The 24,380-nt window shown below is 42.4% G+C and overlaps 2 protein-coding genes and 1 long non-coding RNA gene across 4 annotated transcripts; 2 read left to right on the top strand and 1 right to left on the bottom strand.

The window, feature by feature from the left end:
• Positions 1-2,127: 2,127 nt before the first annotated feature.
• LOC115109883 (gamma-crystallin M3-like) lies at positions 2,128-4,934 on the top strand. 2 transcript variants are annotated; one of them, XM_029635130.1, is made up of 3 exons: positions 2,128-2,199; positions 4,256-4,495; positions 4,650-4,934. In XM_029635130.1, the coding sequence occupies exons 1-3, from the start codon at positions 2,143-2,145 to the stop codon at positions 4,923-4,925; spliced, it is 573 nt and encodes a 190-aa protein (XP_029490990.1). In that variant the 5' UTR covers positions 2,128-2,142; the 3' UTR covers positions 4,926-4,934. The 2 variants fall into 2 exon arrangements, with proteins under 2 accessions (XP_029490990.1, XP_029490991.1); XM_029635131.1 differs by lacking the exon at positions 2,128-2,199 and adding an exon at positions 4,034-4,075.
• A 3,864-nt stretch (positions 4,935-8,798) lies between these two features.
• On the bottom strand, positions 8,799-13,022 carry LOC115110399 (zinc finger BED domain-containing protein 6-like). Its single transcript, XM_029636008.2, has 3 exons — positions 12,934-13,022; positions 10,690-11,035; positions 8,799-10,572 (listed from the first exon to the last, which is right to left on the bottom strand). The coding sequence occupies exons 2-3, from the start codon at positions 11,024-11,026 to the stop codon at positions 8,960-8,962; spliced, it is 1,950 nt and encodes a 649-aa protein (XP_029491868.1). The 5' UTR covers positions 11,027-11,035; positions 12,934-13,022; the 3' UTR covers positions 8,799-8,959.
• A 15-nt stretch (positions 13,023-13,037) lies between these two features.
• On the top strand, positions 13,038-15,451 carry LOC135563613 (uncharacterized). Its single transcript, XR_010460407.1, has 3 exons — positions 13,038-13,121; positions 14,423-14,542; positions 14,705-15,451. It is a non-coding gene; the product is annotated as an uncharacterized LOC135563613 (long non-coding RNA).
• Positions 15,452-24,380: the final 8,929 nt, after the last annotated feature.

The raw sequence follows: 24,380 nt of genomic DNA, 5'->3' as shown, positions 1-24,380 counted from the left end.
GCCCTGGCCCCTGGAGAGGAAACCCTGCCAGCCCTCCCTGGATGGATTCAACAAAGCAACATGGCAAAGCAGGTTGCTGCTGTTTACTTCCTGTCCCCTGTTGAACCTTTCCTCAGTCCATGATTAAACAGTACGGTAGCCTTAGTAACAGGCTCAAAATATAAACAAACCTTAAGACTCACTCAAGCACAGTTGGATTCATTATTTGTCAATGATTTGTCATGTGTCTAACATCATCTGTTATGTTTCTATGTCAGATTTAAGGGCTATGAAAATAAATCTTAAAACAATGATCTAAACATTCCCATAAACTATTGATCTTTTGCCAACATCTAGTTAGGAGATTTAAGGCATGTCTATCAGATGAGTAGAGGAACAAGAGGTCTCCTAGCATCTAGGAGCTAGTTAGTAAATGCTTATGATTACCTTTGCTCACTGTATTGAGGCTGTGTGCCCGTAATCAGTCAAATTGAATCAGTTAAATTAAATCAGGTTGACTCTCATGACAACATTACCCTTCATGTTGAACTGAGTGGGTTATACAACATGTTGCAGCATTAGCCACAAGATAGCAGAAGGAAGGTTGAATATTTTGGGGAGTTTTCGGATGTTGCTTATCCTGTTGGCATTCTCTTTCTTCCTTGGAAGAACCAACCTCAGGGGTGGTTGAGATGACATTGGTGGAGCCCCCCTTTGTGGGTGCTGGGGATAGAAGGCTTATTTTGAGCTCCAGGCAGCATCCTTCCTATTGGTCCATGCCAGGTAAGCACCATCAGAGATGAAGCACATGCCAATTGATCCTGCTAATCATTTTATCCCACTCTGGTATATCTATTTTGGAGGAATTTGGGCCAGCCATCAGTGTCACATCAAAAGTTGTGATTGAAATGGGTATAACTGCTAAATTATCTCTCTTCAGCAGGCACTGTCTTGTTCTTTAAAAAACAATCTTGTCCTTAACTGTATCTTCATTGGTATGGTATGCACTATGTAGCCTGTGTAGACATATGACTTTGCCGTTGTGAAGGTCATTGTGAATGCAGTTATTGACGATATGATTTATTTATTTACTACGGTTTTCATCGTGACAACCATGTGTCATTTCAGTGTGAATGGAGAGGAGGCTAGATTTCTCCCCAAATCATCCAATAAGGCATGCAAAAATGGTTTCATTTGAAGAGTGTCAGGTCAGGTCATACTGCACGCTGGTCCATAAGTCTCTCACAGTCACTTTGTGTCTTCTCAACTTGATCAGTGGAACTTTAGTTGTTGTCTTGCTACTGTGACACAAGGATAAAGAGGGGCAAGGGGTCTTCTTTCTGAATGGTATGCAATAGTGACGGTGTGTGTGCTCAGTGCGTGTGTGATTCTGTTTGTTGGAGAGGTGATCATCACCACCAACTGTTAAAAAACATGTCAATCTCCGCATGGCAACGGGACAGCATAGCAACTAGTTGCTAGGGACTGGGGCTAAGGCAAGCCCCCCGTGGTGCTGACGTGAGTCTCTGGCAAGCGAACCGTTAAAAGGAGGAATTCCCCTGGACAGTGGGCTATCGCATGCCACTAACCTGTTGCCATGGTGACCAGCATGTGGAGGTTGACGGTACAGACGACAGGGACCATTAGCGTCAGTGGAAGAGGGTCCTGGAGGTGAGCAGGATGTGGGCGTCTGTCTCATTGAAGGGCGAGATGCCAACACACACAAGTGAGGGTCAACACACACAAGTGAGGGTCAACACACACAAGTGAGGGTGTGGTAATTGTGACACCCTTTCTAGGTACCACCCAGTCTCCATTGGCACGACTGACTTCACACTGATAACAATTATTATGCAAATGCCAGGACAGCAGCCAGGTGGATTTGGGATTATTTTTGGATCAACGCTGAGAATAGTGAATTATCTACAGGGCTGTACTTTCTGAATGCTTGGTGTTTTCCCTCTACACATACAGTAGTGTCTGTGTATAGTATAGGCATCTATTAGACAGGTTCAAACCACTGATTGTTTGGTGGCACAGTACATATACCATTGAAGCCTTGTTTAAGTTTTGACTACAGTCAGTGGTAGGATGGTAAGAGGACAATTGTCATCCCTGTATCAGGACAGGAGGAGAGAAGTGGTGACCCCTTGCTGGCCTCCAATGGCAAGAAGAGGAACAGGTGCCGAAAACATCTCCACCAAATTCAACCAACCATATGTGAGTCAGTCAGGTACATGAAAAGGCTCTTGTATCAGCCTATTTGGACGTCAAGCTCCCCATCCAAACATGGGGTTCTGTTTGAGAGGGAAAATCATGTATGGAGCTATTGTTTGATTGTGCATTGTGTAGAGAGATCATAAAAAGAAAGAAAACAAAAAAGGAACAACAATTACCTTACTGGGGAAGAATGTTGCTTTTGGCCGGCGAGCAAATAATTGATTTAGTAGTGAACCAACTGCCTCTTTAGAGGAAGAGGAAGGACTGCATGAGGCCTCTATCAGCACAGTAGAGTGATGACCTGACCTGGCATAACAAAACAATATGTGCCAAATTTAGCTCCACACCACACCTCTAAATATCTACAGTATCTACATACAGGATCTCTAACTGGATCGGTGCCTAGCACTGGGTCAATCCAGGCGGGTGTTTTTACATAAGAACCTAACCCAGACTCTGCTATGCAACACGCCTGGTACTCCAAAGTATCTTGGGAATGTGCGATGTTAAAAATAGTTGGTACTTGATGCAAAGCAGAACATTTCCACCCTATAAAAAGCCCCCACAGAGAATATGTGAAAGATGCAGGCAATGGCAGATAGCCCTTCTAGCATGCCTTTCTCAGTCACAATGTGTGTGTGGGATATCTAAGAAGGGAGCAGTTAATAGAGAGATGGATTAGTAGAGAGGTGTGTGTGTGTGTGTGTGTGTGTGTGTGTGTGTGTGTGTGTGTGTGTGTGTGTGTGTGTGTGTGTGTGTGTGTGTGTGTGTGTGTGTGTGTGTGTGTGTGTGTGTGTGTGTGTGTGTGATTGCTTTGCCTAAATAAACCCAGACTGTTTCATCACATTGTTTGCTGTAGATCAGGGTAAAATATTATGTTTTCATAATTTCAATATTGTAAAAACTATCCTAATATGGACTTTTGGGGGCAGAGAATAAAAAAAGTGGACTAAGATTTGTCACTCATGCTAAATGTGAGTGAATTAACTACGTTACTATAAAGTCTATAAAGTATTATAACAGTCTATAACGTATTATTAAATGTTATTAACTATTTACATACCCTTTAATAAACCCTTTATAAAGGCTTCTTTAAATAAGTGTTAACTCTTTTCTTTTTAGTTTTTATAACTCAAGAGAAATTAACAAATTGATGGATTATTAATGTATTGAAAATATTTTTTAAATACAATTGAAAGTTTTGTAACCATTTCTGTAGTATCGTGCTATGAACCATAAATGTTAGTTAAGTAACAACTCACTTTTGATGATGTATTCACTGGTAAGGAATGTCAGTCTATGTGAAGTCCACTGAGGTTTACGAACAGTTAAAACAGCACACTGAACAAAAGACAAGTAATAATACATAGTTTAACCTAACAGGTTAACCCCAGATTTTCACTCTTTATTCAATATGTGTGATTTCTGCTAAATGCCTTAAATCAAATGGGTTTACAATATAATATTGAGCCATTTATCAACAATATTTTATCAAATGTATCTTTCAAATAAGATTACAAAATGTAGAAAAGTATTGTGCAATGTATTGTACGGAGAACATTCAATTTCAAGGCTGTTACTAGCTGTTGTAAACTCTCTAAAGGCTTTATGTTACTTTGTTTGAGAAACAGACAATTGAGAAAGAGTCTTTCTAAAGACACTGAGGGATCCAGTCACTGGAAATGTGGATGTAACCTCAGTGGCCTCTGCAGGCTTCTATAGCATGTTGCTGGGTCAGGGGTTTGAACAATGGAGCTGGGAATTGTTTAGGTTTGGTCAGGTATAAAAGAAAGGGTTAAACCAGGTAGGACCAGTTCAAGAGCAGCAACCAGCAGCACAGTGAGCAAACATGTCCACCAGCATGAACATGGGCAGGGTAAGTTTAAAACCAAATTATATGCTTTAATTTTCATATATTGTTATGCAACAGACCTCTAGTGCTCTAGCACCCCCAACTACAACATTAAAGTGTGACTGAATAGTATTGCAGATTTCTCCAAAATGTTTGTTTCATAAAACATTTTAATTCATAGAAATGGCCCTTTTTTATTTTCAGGTCGTCTTCTACGAGGACAGGAACTTCCAGGGTCGTTCCTATGAGTGCAGCAGCGACTGCGCTGACATGTCCTCCTACCTGAGCAGGTGCCACTCCTGTAGGGTTCAGAGCGGCTGCTTCATGGTCTACGACCGCAACAACTACATGGGAAACCAGTACTTCATGAGGAGGGGAGAGTACTCTGACTTCCAGAGTATGATGGGAATGACTGATATCAGGTCCTGCCGCACGATCCCCATGGTAGGCAATATGATATTTAGTCTGCTGTTAACAGCCCCACTCAAAGTAGCTTTGTGAAGTCCATAATTACACAAATCATATTGGCTCTGTGAGCTTTTCAACAGTCTGATGTATTCAGTAATTCATTCAACATACTCTTATTTCCTCCTAACAGCACAGAGGATCCTACAGAATGAGGATCTACGAGAGAGATAACTTCGGAGGTCAGATGCACGAGATGATGGACGACTGTGACTCCATCATGGACCGTTATCGCATGTCCGACTGCCAGTCCTGCAACGTGATGGATGGCCACTGGCTGATGTACGAGCAGCCCCACTTCAGAGGCAGGATGATGTACATGAGGCCTGGAGAGTACAGGAACTTCAGGGATATGGGCACGAGTGGCATGAGGTTCATGAGCATGAGGCGTATCACTGATATGTGCTAGATATGTTATGTTGACCAAATTAAAGTGATTGGTAATCCATAACAATTGAGTGTTCTACATCATTTCAATATTTGGTGTTTTGTGTTTACTTATGTAGGTATGATATAAAATAGGCCAATTATAAACACGACCGGTCAAAAGTTTTAGAACACCTACTCAATCAAGGGTTTTTCTTTATTTTTTTAACTATTTTCTACATAGTAGAATAATAGTGAAGGCATCAAAACTGTGAAATAACACATATGGAAACATGTAGTAACCAAAAAAGTGTTTAAAAAAATGAAAATATATATTTTATTTGAGATTCTTCAAATAGACACTCTTTGCCTTGATGACAGCTTTGCACGCTCTTGGCATTCTCTCAACAAGCTTCACCTGGAATGCTTTTCCAACAGTCTTGAAGGAGGTCCCACATATGCGGAGCACTTGTTGGCTGCTTTTCCTTCACTCTGCGGTCCGACTCATCCCAAAACATCTCATTTTGGTTGAGGTCGGGGAATTGTGGAGCACAGGTCATCTGATGCAGCACTCCATCACTCTCCTTCTTGGTAAAATAGCCTTTACACAGCCTGGAGGTATGTTGAGTCATTGTCCTCTTGAAAAACAAATGATAGTCCCACTAAGCCCAAACCACATGGGTTGGCGTATCTCTGCAGAATGCTGTGGTAGCCATGCTAGTTAAGTGTGCCTCGAATTCTAAATAAATCACAGACAGTGTCATCAGCAAAGCACTCCCACACCATAACACCTCCTCCTCCATGCTTTACAGTGAGAAAAACACATGATCATCCGTTCACCCACACCTCTTCTCACAAAGCTTGTGTTTCTTGGCCCAAGCAAGTCTCTTCTTATTATTGGTGTCCTTTAGTAGTGATTTCTTTGCAGCAATTCGACCATGAAGGCCTGATCCACGGGCTACAATTTCTGAGGCTGCTAACTCTAATGAAGAGGAAACTGCAGCAGAGGAAACTCTGGATCTTCCATTCCTGTGGCGGTCCTCAAGAAAGCCAGTTTCATCAAAGCGCTTGATTGTTTTTGCGACCGCACTTGAAGAAACGTTCAAAGTTCTTGAAATGTTCCGCATTGACTAACCTTCATGTCATAAAGTAATGATGGACTGTCATTTCTCTTTGCTTACTTGAGCTGTTCTTGCCATTATATGGACTTTTACCGAAAAGGGATAACTTCTGTATAACCACCCTACCTTGTTACAACACAACTGATTGGTTTAACTTTTAAGAAGGTACACCTGTTAATTGAAATGCATTCCAGGTGACTACCTCATGAAGCTGGCTGAGAGAATGCCAAGAGCATGCAAAGCTGTCATCAAGGCAACGGGTGGCTATTTAAAGAATCTCAAATATAAAATATATTTTGATTGCTTAACACTTTTTTGGTTACTACATATGTGTTATTTCATAGTTTTGATGTCTTCACTATTATTCTACAATGTTGAAAATAGTACAAAATTAAGAAAAACCCTTGAATGAGTAGGTGTTCTTAAACTTTTGACCGGTAGTATAATATAATTGACACATTGCATTCAATAACAGATGTTAAGGGGGCATTCATTATCATCATTCAGACATTTCTATTTCCCAATAGTTGTTTTAATTTCTACCAGAAAGAAATGCGTAACATTTAACTTCTACCCTATACCAGGGTATCCCAAACTCGGTCCTGGGTGCACATTTTGTTTTTTGATTTACGTATTTACTGTCAAAAAGCATTGAAATGAATGTCCTTCAGATGATAAAGAGAGATTTTGATGTTAACACTAAAGCATTAGTCAACTTGTAGAGCTAACAAACTTAGCTTAGCATACACATTGTGCTACTCCACAAACACTACTCTAATTGATTGGCCAACATTGAGCCAGTGTACAATAAATACTAATACATATTGATACAATTTACGAAAGCTTTTCTCTCTACATCATTATACAACTGCAATTACAAAGGTGCCACGGTAATTTTCGATTAACAAGGTAAGAAAGTTTATAGTAATTGCCTAAAAAAGTAAAGCCAATCATCAGTGAAAAATACAGTCAAATCAAGAGAAAGTAAATACATGTAAATGAAGCAACAAAAGACTAAAATAGAGACTTCAGTTTGATAAATTACCCTCCAGCCAAATTATTGGTCCTGTGTGGTTCAGTTGGAAATAGTGTGGTGCTAGGTTTGTTTCCCTCAGGGATTACATATACTAAAGTGTATGCACTTACTGTAGTGTACATCACTTTGGATTAAAGTGTCTGCTAAATGGCATTTTATTAATAATATTAAAATATGTAACATTAGCAATATTGGTGTGCTTTCTATGACGCTCATGTTGTACGTCATAGGACGATACTTGTTCATGGAAAAAATCCCCCTCTGTATGTTTTCAACATAATCTTTATGACAGCCTTTGTTTGTGGTTGCACTACACGTTACATATTTTTGATTTGATTTTTACATTTCATGAAAACTTCCAAAAGCTCATTGGCAATTGAATTGTTTTTGTGTTCGCATACAAAACACAAGGACGTGCTCCATTAGTTGAAACACCGTGCAACTGATTGTGGTTCCAACGCAGCACTATGATGATGTTTAATGGCCTTGCCTCATTGGAAAACTGCGTACTTCTTCTCAGTCCAAGTAAACAAAAAGCCTTAAATAAATGTAGCTCAAAATAGAGCTTATTTCAATCCACAAAATTGTGCGTGTTAGGTAGATAACCTAAAAAAATGGGTGGAATAAGAAGCTTTTGCTGCAGTGATATCAGGCACACCATTTGCAAAAACTCAACACAAGAAGTATCTCTGATAAGACTGAAAGGCAGAAGCTCAACAGGATTCAGAGTAGTCTTCCAGGATTGTTTTCATAGTAAAAACTTATCATCACCCCAACCAAAATGGTAAGTATCCTCGTATACATTTTACAGTGGCCTTCCCATTGAGCTTATATATTACAGTGAAGGTCTGTGAAATATGTATCGTTTTAAGAGTAAATTGAAAATCCAGTATTAATGTGTGCTCTTTACTTTTTAATGACTGGCTCAACAACTGTTCCCTTGGCAAATAGTCTGGGTAGCCATTTGAGGTCTCCTTGGCAACCACTTCATTTATTCATCTGTTGTCATTTCAAACTTGGGCTCACGAGTGGCACAGTGATCTAAGACAAGCCATCTCAGTGCAAGAGGTATCACTGCAATACCTGGTTCAACACCAGGCAGCATCACATCTGGCTGTGATTGGGAGTCCCATAGGGCAGTGTACAATTGGCCCAGTGTTGTCTGGATTAGGCCATCATTGTAAATATGAATTTGTTCTTAACTGACTTTCCTAGTTAAAAAAAAAAGAAAGTGGAATGCCTCCAAGCAATTTCCCCCCATACTTTTCAAGCATGAACCTTTTCAAATGCACATTGCCTTCTGTAAGCGTCAATTGTACATCGTATACCAGCTTCTGACTTACATACATCACTATTGTACCTCCAATGAAAATGCCATTTAGCAGCATCCCCACCTGCATCATTAGGCATTGGATAAACCATCAGAAGTTAAATCATATTTTCTTGACCTTAAAAAGCACTCAAAAGGCATCAAGAGAAGTCCATACGTGGTGATATGAATGTGAAATAACATCAATTGCACTTGGCACAACAACCATCTCGATTACATGACGATGCAAACTACTATTCAGTGATTTTTTACAATGTTTTAAAATATATTTTTAACACTTATGGTGATGTATAGGCAATATTGAATTCAGTCCACCCAGTAATAAATCAAAAGTAATTGAGAGCCATAAATGTACACCCTGCCAGGTTGTTAGGCAGTGCAGCATTGTCCTCTAGTGGTCAAACGGCCTCCTGACAAATGTTCAAAATGTAAAAGACTGCTTCTCTTTTTATTAAAAAAAAGGCAATTTTAACATACTTTATACACAAACCAGGAAGAATACATTACAATGCATTTGGTACATTTAACAGTCATATGTTACATACAGGCCAAACAGCATGAGAAGCACCGTGGATAGTATGCTGCTTGTGCTATACGAGACCTTTATTCAACAGCATTATCTGCTCTACAGCCTTCATACTGAGGCAACTCCTCTTTTTATTGAACACATCTCCAGCTTTGGTGAATATGCGCTCGCATGGCACAGACGAGGCGGGAACGCTGAGGTATTTCCGAGCCAGCTGGAACAGGTGCGGGTACACCTTGGAGTGCTTCTCCCAGTAGTGCATGGGGTTCTCCACTCGGTTCAGGTACGGGTCACTGAGGTAGTGTTGTACCTCCACCGCTGCGTCCGCCGTGCTGCTCTGGACGCTCTGTGTCTCACCCACTTTACTGTCAAACATCTCCCACAGACCCCCATCGTGGGACTTAGACGGAGATGTTGCCATGGAGATGGAAGCGGTTTCCATTGCCCAGGAGGAGGTGTGGGGTGATGTCAGGGAGGGCGTCGTCGACCTGGTGGTGGAGGGTGGTAGAATGTCGTCCTTGTCGGGATTTATCCGGATTAATGAGGCGCACTCAGAGGTGAGGAGCTTCACCGCCTCCTGAGCGTAGCCTTGGTTCCCGAAGGCCAACATTTTGAAGCGCGGGTCTAGGAGAGCCGAGAGAGCCAGGATTGGCTCGGTCTCCACCATACTGCAGCTCGTCTGAAGCTCCCTCTGCAGGTTAGACGCCAGCTGTGTAGCTGTAGAGTGTATGATGGCACCGTGCTTCTTCTCAAGGGTTATCTTCAGCATCCGGACAAGAGGAATGACCTTGGAAGCCGAGACGCGTTTCTCTGAGGCGAGCTCGGCTGTGGCCTGGTTGAAGGAACCCAGCACTCCGAGACACTGGTGGATGACCTCGTAGTCAGCAGATCCCAGAGGGATGATGTCCGTGTCCAGGGTGCTGAGAGCAGCAGCCACAGACTCCCTCTGATCAAAGATGCGTTCCAGCATAGAAAAGCTACTGTTCCATCTCGAGTCCACTTCCTGGATCAGCTTCTGCTCCGGCCTGCCTAGCTGCCCTTGCACCTCGGCTAACCTCATCTCTGCGTTCTGATTCGACTTGAAGAAAGACACGATAGCCCGCGCTTGGGAGCGGATGTCCTGCAGCTCCAAAGTAGCCTCCATGGACCTCTTAATCACAAGGTTCAGGACGTGTGCAAAAGAGGGCAACTGGAGGATTCCTAATTTCTGAACCGTGGCTACCATATTTTCGCTGTTCTCTGTGACAAATGCAGCGACCCTGCTGTGGAGGCCCCAGCTCGCCACCAGTTGGTTTTTGGCCTCCTCAATGTGGATCACTTTGTGGTTTTCAGGCAGCTTAGAAATCCCAAGGAGGAAAGTGGATAGCTGGGCATTTTCTGCTACCAAATGCCCCGTCACTGAAATGGAACTGTGCTTGTCTATAGATGTCCACATGTCCGAAGTCAGGCTGACAAAGTCAGAAATTACCATCTGAGATACAACATTATCATTGATGAATTCACACCGAGACCCCACCATTTTCTTCAGTGCTTGCTTGTTTGGAAGATTGTAGCTTGGGTCTAGCTTTTGGACGAAAGCAGTGAATCCTTCTTCCTCGACTACTGAAAATGGCTGGGTGTCTTTAACCAACATGTTGACTAGGGCATCATCCAGGTCCTCTTGTCTGGTGGTCCTGACTGTGAAATAAAACAGAATAATCAATTCAAATTGAATAAGATGTACAATTAATGCTAATCTAAATATAATAATTGATTGAAACAGGATGAAAACCATCTATCCTAAAGGAAACATACCTTGGATGTGGTGTCCAGCAGCAGCACTGTTTGTAAACATTGAGTTTAGTCCTGTAGTACCAAAGAACGATGAGTGGACTCCAGAACCACTAATTATTGAGTTTGAGAACGTTGAGTGGACTCCAGATGTTGAGTTGCTTGTGCTTGAGTGGGCCCCAGATGTTGAGTTGCTGTACCAAGCCTCGCTTGGGTGCCTTGATCGTAGGTGCCTTAACATGGCGGAGGTGTTTTTGTTGAAGCTAAGCCGTTGTGAACAGAGGGCGCACTGGACCTTATTGGGTGTCACTAGGGTGAAGTGATCCCACACCAGTGAGAAGGCTCTCTTAAATTCAGTCATCGTAGGAACCTGCAAAATAAAAAAGAAACAACTTTATCAATCTTCTTGCTGCAGCAATCTAGTAAACAGATCAAAATGATTTTGGTTGCTGATGGGAAACAACTGTTACTAGCGGCAAATAATTAGGCGTGTGTGCATAGGCAGAAATCCCAGGGGGGACGGAGGGGACACGACCCCCCCATCCTGGGGAAAAAATGATTTGTCCCCCCCAATATATCACCGCAAACATAACTATGTAATTTGAATAATATTAATAACACGCAATGAAAGCACTGGTGCTGATTATAGACACTTAATAGCGCGTTTTTAAGTTTCAAAAGGTTGCAAACCCCCCCGCCGCCCTTTGCCTCACAATGGTTTGATCCACTGCCAGTTCCTTATCTGGCAGGTAACAGAGGGTTCGGTTCGTATCTACTGTCTGAAAGGCACTCAATGCAAGTAACTGACGTGAGGTTAATTCAGTCAATCGCGCCATAGCAATGTTTTATTTTTATGTTGGCAGGGTTTACACACACACACTAGCTGAATTTGCAGAGCTAGCGGGCAAACATGAACTATTAAGCTAGCTAGTATCTATTCCATTTATGTGGCGTCGTCAAAGATGGAATCTTTGCTATCGTCAGTTTATTCCAAGATCAGCATGCAGCTGTATTGCTTCAAAGTCCCTGTGAAAAGGTTGGCGATAAACTGAACAGAACTCTTCTACCATCGTCTTAAATATCTTTAATGGTCTCGTTTTAGTACATGACAGTACACTTACTAATGATTTATTTAATTTAAAATGGAATACTTTGTGTGACATACTTGTCCATTGCTGTTGTTTGAAGAGTTGAGACACTGACTGAACAATAACTAAGTATTTATGAAGGATATTTTGATTGATTTGTTTGGGTTTTTCATTGAAGTAGTTATTTTGCTTTTAGAACTGTACTTATTCTGAGCGTTTTGTTCTTGTAAAGATGTTGTAATAGACTCAAACCAGTGGCACATATTTAATGACTATATAAATGAATCAGAAAAAGTTCAATAAAAAGGTCAGTTCAGTGCAGAGACCAACTTCGTGATGGTTCTCAATGGAGATTCTTTGAGATGAGATCACAACATGTTCATTGTATTTATGAAACCTGCACCCATACAGTGTACAGTACCATTACCACCTACTGGCCTTGCTTGGTATTGCTGGTTGTAAATACAAATACCTGCATACATACTGGACTGATAAGGAACACTGCTATAACTATTATTATTATTATTATTATAATGATTTAAACATTTTAACAAGTTGGGACAACCCTTCAGTTAACTACTGTACCTATCAATTATCCAGTAGTAGTAATTATGGTTCCTCAATATACATTTAACATATTACAATGTAGGCTGTGTTACAGCACTACTTGTGGTGTCCCCCTCAGGAATTGCTCTTGAGAAAATGTAATGTAATTGTCCCCTCCAAAGTTGATATCAGATGTTCGCCCCTGCTTGTGTGAGCTAAATGTAACGTTATTCGACAACGTGTAGTGGGCGTGATTTACATTACGAAGAAAAAACAGGAAATCTAGCTACCGTTACACTTCTACGGATCTGAACAGCGCTTTTGTGTAGCTAACTAGTTGGCTAGATACATAAACCTCAAACAGGTCAGAAAATGAAATAAAAAGGATCAGGAAGTCACATAGTGTTACACCTTCAGCTGACATGATGATGGGGTTCACACGTCCAGGTCTGTACTAGCCATAGAGATCCATTCTAATGCTATGGTGCTAGTAACGAGTTAACGTTAGCTAGCTCTGTGGGTATGTTGAGCAAGGCTTGGGTCTGCTGGACAAGTAGTTAGCGTAGTGTCTGTGTTTAGCATCGTTATTTTATTTGAAAACAACAGGAGTGCATGTTTTCAAATATTAACTTACCTTTGATTGTTCGTAATTTAATGTAAAATATAGTCATTGAGCGTTGTGCTTCTGAGCGCGCGATTTGATGATGTACTTAGCAGAATTACGTCACCTCCGATTTTCGAACCGCTTACTGCCAGCTGTTTTGACCGATTGAGTGGTTGCGTTCGAGTTTATGTCAAGTCCGATGGTCACCGTCATTCAAAGTGAGTTACATTATGGGGATAATATTGTCCGACTTGCGCCTACAGGTCGACTGCATGAACGTTACAGAAATGTGATCAAATGTCATTAAGTTTTGACTGCAGTCGACAGCAAGTTTCTGTAGTTGCTCTTCACCAACTTCATCCTGCAGCCATCGCCTGAATTATGGGCGGCTCTAGTGTCAACCAGTCATTACAGTGTTGTTGTTTGACCCAACTTTTCAGTTCGCTGCAGCTAGCGACTGGAACGAGCTGCAACAATAAACTCAAACTGGACAGTTTTATCTCAATTTCTTTATTCAAAGACTCAATCATGGACACTTACTGACAGTTGTGGCTGCTTTGCGTGATGTATTATTGTCTCTACCTTCTTGCCCTTTGTGCTGTTGTCTGTGCCAAATAATGTTTGTACCATGTTGTGCTGCTGCCATGTTGTGTTGCTACCATGCTATGTTGTTGTGTTAGATCTCTCTTTATGTAGTGTTGTGTTCTCTTATCGTGATGTGTGTTTTTGTCTTATATTTTTATTCTATTTATTTAAATGTTTAATCCCAGCCCCTGTCCCTGCAGGAGGCCTTTTGCCTTTTGTTAGGCTGTCATTGTAAATAAGAATTTGCCTAGTTAAATAAAATCCTTTCACTCCCTCCTCTCTACGTTCTCTTCCTCTTCCGCTGCTAAAGCCACTTTCTACCACTCTAAGCTTCTGCCTCTAACCCTAGGAAACTCTTTTCCACCTTCTTCTCCCTCCTAAATCCTCCCTCTCTGTGGACAGCTTTGTAAACCACTTTGAAAAAAAGGTTGACGACATCCGCTACTCAATTCACTCAGCCTATTGAGTCCTCTGGTCTCACTCACACAGAACTATCCTACGCCTTGGCCTCATCCTCCCCTATCTCTCCAGACAACATTCTGCGACTAGTGAGGTCTGGCCCCCCGACAACCTGCCCGCTCAACCCCATCCCCCTCCTTCTTCCTCCAGACCATCTCTGGAGACCTTCTCACTTCCCTCATCAACTCATGCCTGACCCCTCTGACTTCAAAACGGCACGAGTTGCTCCCTTCCTCAAGGAACCAACACTCGACTCATCTGACGTCAACAATTATAGACCTCTATCCCTTCTTTATTTTCTTTCCGAAACACTTGAGCATGCTGTCTCTGTCAACTTTCTCTCTCAGAACGACCTTCTTGACCCTAACCAGTCAGGCTTCAAGATGGGTCACTCAACTGAGACTGCCCTTCTGTGTCACGGAGGCTGTCCACACTGCCAAAGCTGACTCTCTCTCCTCTGTTCTCATCCTCCTAGATCTATCCGCTGCCTTTGACACCATGAACCATCAGATCCTCCTCTTCACCATCTCATGGTGGCGTCTCAGGCTCTGCACACTCTTGGATTGCATCCTACCTTGCAGGTCGCTTCTACCAGGTGACGTGGAGAGGATCTGTGTCTGCACCACAAACTCTCACTACTGTGTCCCACAGGGCTCGGTTCTAGGCCCTCTCCTCTTGTCTCTATACACAATCCTATCATTGCTATGCGGATAACACTCAACTACTCCCCCCCCCCCCCCCCCCTTCTGACACCCAGGTGGCGACATGCATTTCTGCGTGCCTGGCAGATATCTCAACCTCGACAAGACGGAACTGCCCGCTCAAAGAACTCTCCATCATGGTTGACAGCTCCACAGTGTTGCCCTCCCAGAGTGCAAAGAACCTTGGCGTGACCCCGGACAACCCTCGGTCATTCTCTGCAAACAGCAAAGCAGTGACCCGCTCCTTCAGGTTAATGCTCTAAAATCCATAGAGTACGACCCTACCTCACACAGGAAGCGGCACAGGTCCTAATCCAGGCACTTGTCCTCTCCCGTCTGGACTACTGTAACTCGCTGTTTGCTGGGCTCCCCGCTTGTGCCATTAAACCTCTGCAAATTATCCAGAACGCTGCAGCCCACCTGGTTTTCAACCTTCCCATGTTTTCTCATGTCACCCCGCTCCTCCACACACTCCACTGGCTTCCAGTTTAAACTCGCATCCACTACAAGACCATGGTGCTTACCTACAGACCAGTAAGAGGAACTGCCCTTCCCTACCTTCAGGCTATGCTCAAACCCTACACCCTAACACGAGGACACCGTTCTGCCACCTTAGGTATCTTGCCGTTCCCGCTTAGCCCACTCCAAACTCTTCTCTGACCAGGCATCCCAATGGTGGAACCTTCTTCCCCCTGAAGCTAGGACAGCAGAGTCCCTGCCCATCTTCTGAAAACATCTGAAACCCTACCTCTTCAAACAGCATCTTACATAATCCTCCTCCTCACCTCAACCCCCCCCCCCCCCCCCCCCAAATAAATAAATAAATAATACATTTAAAATTAACCAGGACTTTTACTTGACCCCCCTTCTAGCTCTCTACTGACAGCTACATTATTGAGGAAAAATGTACTTTCTATGCCTGTGCTGTGATATGTGGTTGTCCCACCTAGCTATCTTAAGATGAATGCACTAACTGTTAGTCGCTCTGGATAACAGCGTCTGAATGACTAAAATGTAAGTACTTCCCTCTGGACAGTGGCCCTGCCAGTAGCCTACATTTACAATCACCTGCATCAGGGTCCTGGTAAATTGGTAACCCTTCACTCTCACTCACATTTTGCCCTCAAGGTCACAGCGATGGCTCAGTAATGTATGCCAAGAATGTTGAAGTCTGTGGGCCTACTGAAAACAACACACAATGACGGCTTCCCAAGAGACTCACAAAATAGTGCTTCACACAGACTCAAAACAGGCACTGACAGAAATCACCAGTGAGACGTGTTTCGTGTCTATCTAACATTATTGCAATCAAATATGACTTGTTTGTCATGTTCGCATATCAGCTGATTATTTTGTCAACATCAAGTTAGGCAAAAGCTAATCAGAATAACAAAACAGAATAACAATTTCACACTTTGAATGTGGGTTTGTTCCTGTCTCAGACAGGGAACCATTATCCAAAATATAGTCACAATCTGGATGGACACTTGTGAATTTCTGCCTCCCCAAAAGCATACTTATTATTTTCACTAGAGGTCGACCGATTCATCGGAATTGGCTGATTTAATGAGTGCTGATTTCAAATTTTCAACAATTGAAAATCTGTATTATTTTTTACACCTTTATTTAACTAGGCAAGTCAGTTAAGAACCCATTATTATTTTCAATGATGGCCTAGGAACGGGGTTAACTAGTCCAACGCTCTAACCACCTGCCTTACAGTGCACTCCGCGAGGAGCCTGCCTGTTACGCAAATGCAGTAAGAAGCCAAGGTAAGTTGCTAGCTAGCATTAAACTTATCTTATAAAAAACAATCAATCATAATCACTAGTTAACTACACATGGTTGATGATATTACTAGTTTATCTAGCGTGTCCTGCGTTGCATATAATCGATGCTGTGCGCATTAGCGAAAAAGGACTGTTGTTGCTCCAACGTGTACCTAACCATAAACATCAATGCCTTTCTTAAAATCAATACATAAGCATAGTGGGGCAAAAAAGTATTTAGTCAGCCACCAATTGTGCAAGTTCTCCCACGTAAAAAGATGAGAGGCCTGTAATTTTCATCATAGGTACACTTCAACTACGACAGACAAAATGAGAGAAAAAAAATCCAGAAAATCACATTGTAGGATTTTTTAATGAATTTATTTGCAAATTATGGTGGAAAATAAGTATTTGGTCCCCTACAAACAAGCAAGATTTCTGGTTCTCATAGACCTGTAACTTCTTCTTTAAGAGGCTCCTCTGTCCTCCACTCATTACCTGTATTAATAATCGGTATCGTGTTGAAAAATCACAATCGGTTGACCTCTAATTTTCACACATTTGATATCTTTTCCAATAAGTACACTTTTACTAACTTAAACCCCGTGCTTAATTTGTAAATTGGGAGGTTCCTGGACAAAAACTGAGCCAGAGAGGAGGGTGACTTGGGTGGCTCTGAGGTACCTGAATGCATGAAAAGAAAAATCACTTTTATAATAAATCATTGCATGCATTATCATTGTATTTGCTTACTGGCATAGAGCAGTAGAGTAGATTTGAGGTGATAGGAAAAAATGGCCTTTATAAATGCATTTCATACAATTCTACATCATTTTAAATGATGAGACTTTAGCAGAATATTTTTTAATACCTCACAAATGCTTGAAATGACATGCTGTACTTTGACACTGACAAACTGAGAATCTGAAATCAATGACAACGACCTTGTCTGGAATCCATCAATAGCCCAGGCCTAGGTGTGTGGAGACACACATATTGTACAAAAAAATGGTCCTAAAAAAGCTTTAATTTCACTGACTCACTCAATGATGCGCAGCTCACTCACCGGCGATAGTGGGTGTGCTCGTGCCAAAAGCTTATCTCTCTCTTGTTTTACTTTGTAATGCTGTTTGCTCAATAGGTCTATTTGGAAGTTGATAACTTGCTAGCCTACAGACATATTAATCTTCTCTATTCAGCAGGATCTGTGTTGTCCCGCGATTGTATTTGAAATATCTTGAAAAGCCTGTTTTGGCTGACAGCAGTAATTCTATAACTTTGGCTAAATGTATCAGGTGTTCTGTGATACCTCCAACACCCTTCCCGCGGCTATGATTCTAATATGAAATACATGATTAAGTGCAAAGCTGGAGAGATGAGTTGCATGCTCATGTCTATCAGAGCAGGGAGAGAGATCATAGAAAGTGAATCTCATTCTAGTTCTGTGAGCCGCATTTCTCTCTCTCATCACAGCAATGGCCACGCGTTGGTCTATATGGGCTGCAATGTTGCGCAAACAATCGGGCTCAAATGAACTGTTTACAGACCTATATATATCCTACCCTGCCTTTCTAAGGTCTTTGAAAGCCAAGTTAACAAACAGATCTCCGACCATTTCGAGTCACACCGTACTCCCCCCCCCGCATACCTTCTCCGCTATGCAATCTGTTTTCACTGAGTTATTAACTAACCTCCAGACGAGCTTCAATGCCATACTACTCTCCTTCCGGGGCCTCCAACTGCTCTTAAATAACAAGTCAAACTAAATGCATGCTCTTCAACCGATCACTGCCCACACCAGCCTGCCCGTCCAGCAGAATATGTGAACAACTACAAATACCTAGTTGTCTGGTTAGACTGTAAACTCTCCTTCCAAACTCCCAATAAGCATCTCCAATCCAAAATTAAATCTAGAATCAGCTTCCTATTTCGCAACAAAGCATCCTTCACTCATGATGCCAAACACCCTCGTAAAACTGACTATCCTACCAATCCTTGACTTCGGCGATGTCTTTTACAAAATAGCCTCCGACACTCTACTCAGCAAATTGGATGCAGTCTATCACAGTGTCATCCGTTTTGTCACAAAAGCCCCATTTGCTACCCACCACTGCGACCTGTATTCTCTCGTTGGCTGGCACTCGCTTCATATTCATCGCCAAACCCACTGGCTCCAGGTCATCTATAAGTCTTTGCTAGGTAAAGCAGTCTTGTCTCAGCTCACTGGTCACCATAGTAGCACCCACCCGTAGCACGCGCTCCAGCAGGTATATTTCACTGGTCACCCCCAAAGCCAACTCCTCCTTTGGCCACCTTTCCTTCCAGTTCTCTGCTGCCAATGACTGGAACAAAATGCAAAAATCACTGAAGCTGGAGACTCATATCTCCCTCACTAACTTTAAGCATCAGCTGTCAGAGCAGCTTACAGATAATTGTACCTGTACATTGCCCATCTGTAAATAGCCCATCCAACTACCTCATCCCCATATTTAAAAAATGTTTTGGGCTCCTTTGCACCCTAGTATCTCTACTAGCACATTCATCTTCTGCACATCTATCAATCCAGTGTTTAATTGCTAAATTGTCATTACTTTGTCACTACAGCCTATTTATTGCCTTACCTCCCTAATCTTACCTCATTTGCACACACTGTATATAGATTTTTCTATTGTGTTATTGACAGTACGTTTGTTTATTCCATGTGTAACTCTGTGTTGTTGTATGTGTCGCACTGCTTTGCCTTATCTTGGCCAGGTGGCAGTTGTAAATGAGAACTTGCTCTCAACCTGCCTACCTGGTTAAATACAGGTGAAAAAAAGCACTGCTTAAGCTCAGTATAAAACATTGTTTAATAGGGCTTAATGGTTAGTTCATACATGAGTGAAAGCAAACAACAAGGCCACCTAGCCCTGCTGTAGTAGCTCCAGAGTTGACACACACTCCCACATGCTGATGTGTGACTTGCTGACTGTAAAGAGAAGAGTTGTAGATGTAACCCTACTCCATTATTCATTTTGTTCTGTCAGAGCAGTGTAGGCAGACTTTGAGATGCAGCCTTACAACATGGGTCTGTGTTGTTCCAGATAAACCCACTAGGTGGCAACATCAATGCATTCCAAGTACAAGTGTAGTTCTACATTACAGTACTATGTCATTACATACTCTAACAAGAGTAGGGAACAATGTCCTTCAGTTACCACATGGGTAGGTTAGGTGGGGATTTCATAGTATTGCTGTCACATACTCAGTTTTATTGGCACGTTGGTGGCCTACAGTAGGAGACGAGGCAAGGATAGGGAGCCATTTATTGGGACACAGCATTGGACACCTTAGGCTGCGTTTAGACAGGCAGCCCAATTCTGATATTTTTTTCACTAATTGGTATTTTCACCAATCACATCGGATTGTTCCTCATCAGATCTTTTTCAGAGCAGATCTAATTGGTCAAAATACCAATTAGATCAGCTCTAAAAAGAAATCTGATGAGAAAAGAGCTGATGAGAGTTGTTTAAATACCAGTTAGTGGAAAAAGTATCGGATTTGGCCAGGGGATAATATAGGGTATGTGCATAGTAATGGTCATTGGCATCCAAGGAAAGGAGGCCTCTCTAAAAAGCCCACTCACTCTGAATGTATTTATCCCTCTTCTGTCAAAGAGCCATAGCTTTTGCACTTGCATACAGGCCCTGCTTGAGAAATTGTATGACCGGCGTGCTACTTGTCCATGTTTAAGGAGTATGTTAATTAACAACCTGGCAATATTCACGCAATGCCTGGTTTACAACTGGATTATTGTGGTATGACTAGGCTATGTATTATTATCCCACATAAGTGCACACTTTAATATTCTGTTCAGACTCAACAGTTCACATCTCTAATAGCACATTCATCTTCTGCACATCTATCAATCCAGTGTTTTATATCACTCCAGTGTTTAATTGCTAAATTGTATTTGTTTTTATTGCAATGCCTTGCTCGTTGCAAACTGTGTGAAGCCTTTCTTCCTAACAAAGACAGCCAACTTCGCCAAACGGGAGATGATTTAACAAAAAAGCACAATCGTTGCACGACTGTACCTAACCATAAACATCAATGCCTTTCTTAAAATCAATACAAAGTATATATATTTTTAAACCTGCATATTTAGCTAATCCAGGCTAGCAGGCAATATTAACCAGGTGAAATTGTGTCACTTCTCTTGCGTTCATTGCACGCAGAGTCAGGGTATATGCAACAGTTTGGGCCGCGTTGCGAACTAATTTGCCAGAATTTTACTTCATAATGACATAACATTGAAGGTTGTGCAATGTAACAGGAATATTTAGATGCCACCCATTAGATAAAATACAGAACGGATCTGTATTTCTTTTAAAAAATTTGACCCCCTTTTTTCTCCCCAATTTCGTGGGTCCAATTGTTAGTAGCTACTATCTTCTCTCATCGCTACAACTCCCGTACCGGCTTCGGGAGAGACGAAGGTCGAAAGTCATGCGTCCTCCGATACACAACCCAACCAAGCCACACTGCTTCTTAACACAGCGCGCATCCAACCCGGAAGCCAGCTGCACCGTGCACCTGGCAACCTCGGTTAGCGCGCACTGCACCCGGCACGATGAGGCAAGGATATCCCTGCCGGACAAACGCTCCCTAACCCGGACGACGCTAGGCCAATTGTGGGTCGCCCCCACGGACCTCCCGGTCGCAAACCCTTAACCACTGTGCCACCCGGGAGGCCCCACGGTTCCGTATTTCACTGAAAGAATAAACGTTTTGTTTTCGAAATGATCGTTTCTGGATTAAACTATATTAATGACCAAAGGCTCGTATTTCTGTGTGTTATTATGTTATAATTAAGTCTATGATTTGATATAGCAGTCTGACTGAGCGATGGTAGGCTCGTATGCATTCATTCAAACAGCACTTTTGTGCGATTTGCCAGCAGCTCTTCTCAATGCTTCAAGCATTGAGCTGTTTATGACTTCAAATCTATCAACTCCCGAGATTAGGCTGGTATAACCGATGTGAAATGGCTAGCTAGTTAGCGGGGTGCGCGCTAATAGCGTTTCAATCGGTGACGTCACTCGCTCTGAGACTTGGAGTAGTTGTTCCCCTTGCTCTGCAAGCGCCGCGGCTTTTGTGGAGCGATGGGTAACGATACTTCGAGGGTGGCTGTTGTCGATGTGTTCCTGGTTCGAGCCCAGGTAGGGGCGAGGAGAGGGACGGAAGCTATACTGTTACACTGTGCCCACTTTAATATTCTGTTCACTCAACAGTTCACATTGCTTTCCAACTGGTGAGCTTCCCTCTGTGTATGTTGGAATACACTTTCACAGTCTTATGGCAGGCATTTATGAGTATTGCTAAAGCCCTGGGAAAGGTTGCAAAAGCCACTAACCTTTTAATGTCATATCATATAAATTTCCTTGACCTTCAAAAAAATAGGACCTCTGTTTATTATTCCCTTGTCAAGGCCCTGCCTCCTGCCCCGTGTCGGCTAAAGCAGAAACCCGCCTCATGACCCGGGAGATAAACAAACCATACAGCAGCAGAGAGAGCAGACTGAGAAGGGAGGACGACGCGCTGCTTTTTAGCTGGAATTGTGAAGAGCGCTGCGATTAGCATGTCGTCTACCGTGTGACCCATTTCCATGCTGTTTCATGGGGATTTTTGTGCTACTCCTCTTTTCTGGAAAGATGACTCGGCAGAAGCTCTCATCAAACATGAGTGATTCGCACCTGTGGGTGGCAATCTGCTGCATTAGGAGCAATGTGTTCCTGCAGATAAGCTCCCCCTCTGACTGCTCCTCTCTCCTGCTTCCACACAGCCTCTCTGTGAAGCTCATGTGACAGGTGGGAGACGGCTAGTTTAAGTCTCCTGGCAGTGTTCGTGAGGGCTATATCAGGTGCTGGGACTTGAGCTATCTATCTCCACGGTGCAAGCTCTTACACACACACACACACTCGTACACACATACTGCCCTCTGTTTACAGTAGGCGATACACACATTTAAATACATGTTGTATGTTACAGTGACAGGAGGGGATAAACAAAGAGTCACTGGCCCTCTGTCTGTCTGTCGGTCTGTTTGTGTTTTACAGCGGCAGGCTGAGCACCTTCATCAGTGTCTGTGTCAGGGATTGTAAGCATATGGCACACACACCGGTCTTCCCAGGAATCAAAGCCGTAGCATATGGCTGAGAAGACACTGACTGGAACTTCCCTAGCTGGAATCCTTAGTATGAGGGGAATGGGGTCAGTATATCGCACAAGTCAACAGAAAGGTGTGTGTGTGGCACTAGGCTAATGTGGCCTGCAATCACTTGGCCACACAACGCTAAGCCGCTCTCTTCACTTCGACACGACTTCGTCCCGGAACCCTGCTAAGATGAGGCCTCGGTCCGTGTCAGGGAGTTCACGTTAACCCTGGAATGGAGGAAATGTGTGTGTCTGTGGTGGAGAGAGACTGATGACGATAATGTACCTACTGGGTGTTTTACATATATATTCTTAAGCTTTGAGTGATATGCTACTACTGTGTTATATCACAAGTAACTGGTGAGAATTTGTGAGATGTGTCAAACAGACATGAATAAACCCCCTTTCCTATAACCACTATGCTATTACCCTTCTTTAACTAAATCTGCACACAACCCAACCCCCTATTACTGAGTTCATTATCAGACAAAAAGAGAATACTTGACTGGTGAGGACACTGTTGTAAACCTATTTTATAAGACAGTGAAACCTCTCAGTTTTTCTGTATTGCTTTTGTCTCTGTGATTTAATTTCCTATTGAAGAGATTAGGTAGGTATAGCCTAGATTTAGATGGTCAGCTGTCTTTGTCTTTAGCTTAATCCAGACTTCTTGATGAAGCCTATTTCTACAGTGCCAGGATGGCAGGCTGCCAGGCAATTTTAGTCTGTTGCAACTTGACGTTAAGATGGATTCATTCGTTTTGCTGTAGTCCTTATCTCCATTTGTATCCTACCCACTATTTCAAGTAGTTCACAGTGCAACATTATGTAATATTGCTAAAGATAGTCAACACCACAGATAAGCGGATAGTTCCTGTCCTGGGAGCAATTACCTCAGTAAAACAGTTATGATTATTAAGTTAATATAAGTTTTGACGACTCTATCCTCTGTTATCGTAATAATTACCTTACAGTTGGCATATGGTATAGCACAATATACAGGATAGCCTACTGTAAGTCCAACATTCTAAACCAAGAGCTGGCATCTAAAGCCTTGGCATATTGCCAGAATGCATTCATATCACACTTGGACCAAGATTCTTGTGACTTATTGGGCTACCTTGAATAGTACATTTGCAAGTACTACTGTACAGCATGTGTAGGCTACTACGCACCACAAACTAACAGCTTTCTAATTTCAGATAAACTTCATTGGAGTGTTTTTTTTTTAGCAAATGTTAACTATGAAAATATATACTGAACAAAAATAAACGCAACATGTAATTTCAAAGAGTTACAGTTCATATGAGGAAATCAGCCAATTTAAATGAATTAATAAGACCCTAATCTATGGATTTCACATGACTGGGAATACAGATGTGCATCTGTTGGTCACAGACGGTATTTCTGTGCATTCAAATTACCATCGATAAAATGCAATTGTGTTCGTTGTCCGTAGTTTATGCCTGCCCATAACATAACCCCACCACCACCATGTGGCACTCTGTTCACAACGTTGACATCAGCAAACTGCTCGCCCACATGACGCCATACTTATGGTAGATAAATTAAAATGTAATTATCTGGCAACAACTCTGGTGGACATTCCTGCAGGCGGCATGCCAATTGCACGCTCCCTCAAAACTTGAGTCAACTGCACATTTTAGAGTGGCCTTTTACAAGTGCACTTGTGTAATGATCATGCTGTTTAATCAGCTTGTTGATATGCCACACCTGTCAGGTGGTTAGATTATTTCAACAAAGGAGA

This window comes from Oncorhynchus nerka, linkage group LG21 (assembly GCF_034236695.1).
Source record: "Oncorhynchus nerka isolate Pitt River linkage group LG21, Oner_Uvic_2.0, whole genome shotgun sequence".
Classification (NCBI taxonomy): Eukaryota; Metazoa; Chordata; class Actinopteri; order Salmoniformes; family Salmonidae; genus Oncorhynchus; species Oncorhynchus nerka.
The sequence above is the reverse complement of the archived record's forward strand: the minus strand, read 5'-3'. Positions and strand labels throughout refer to the sequence as shown.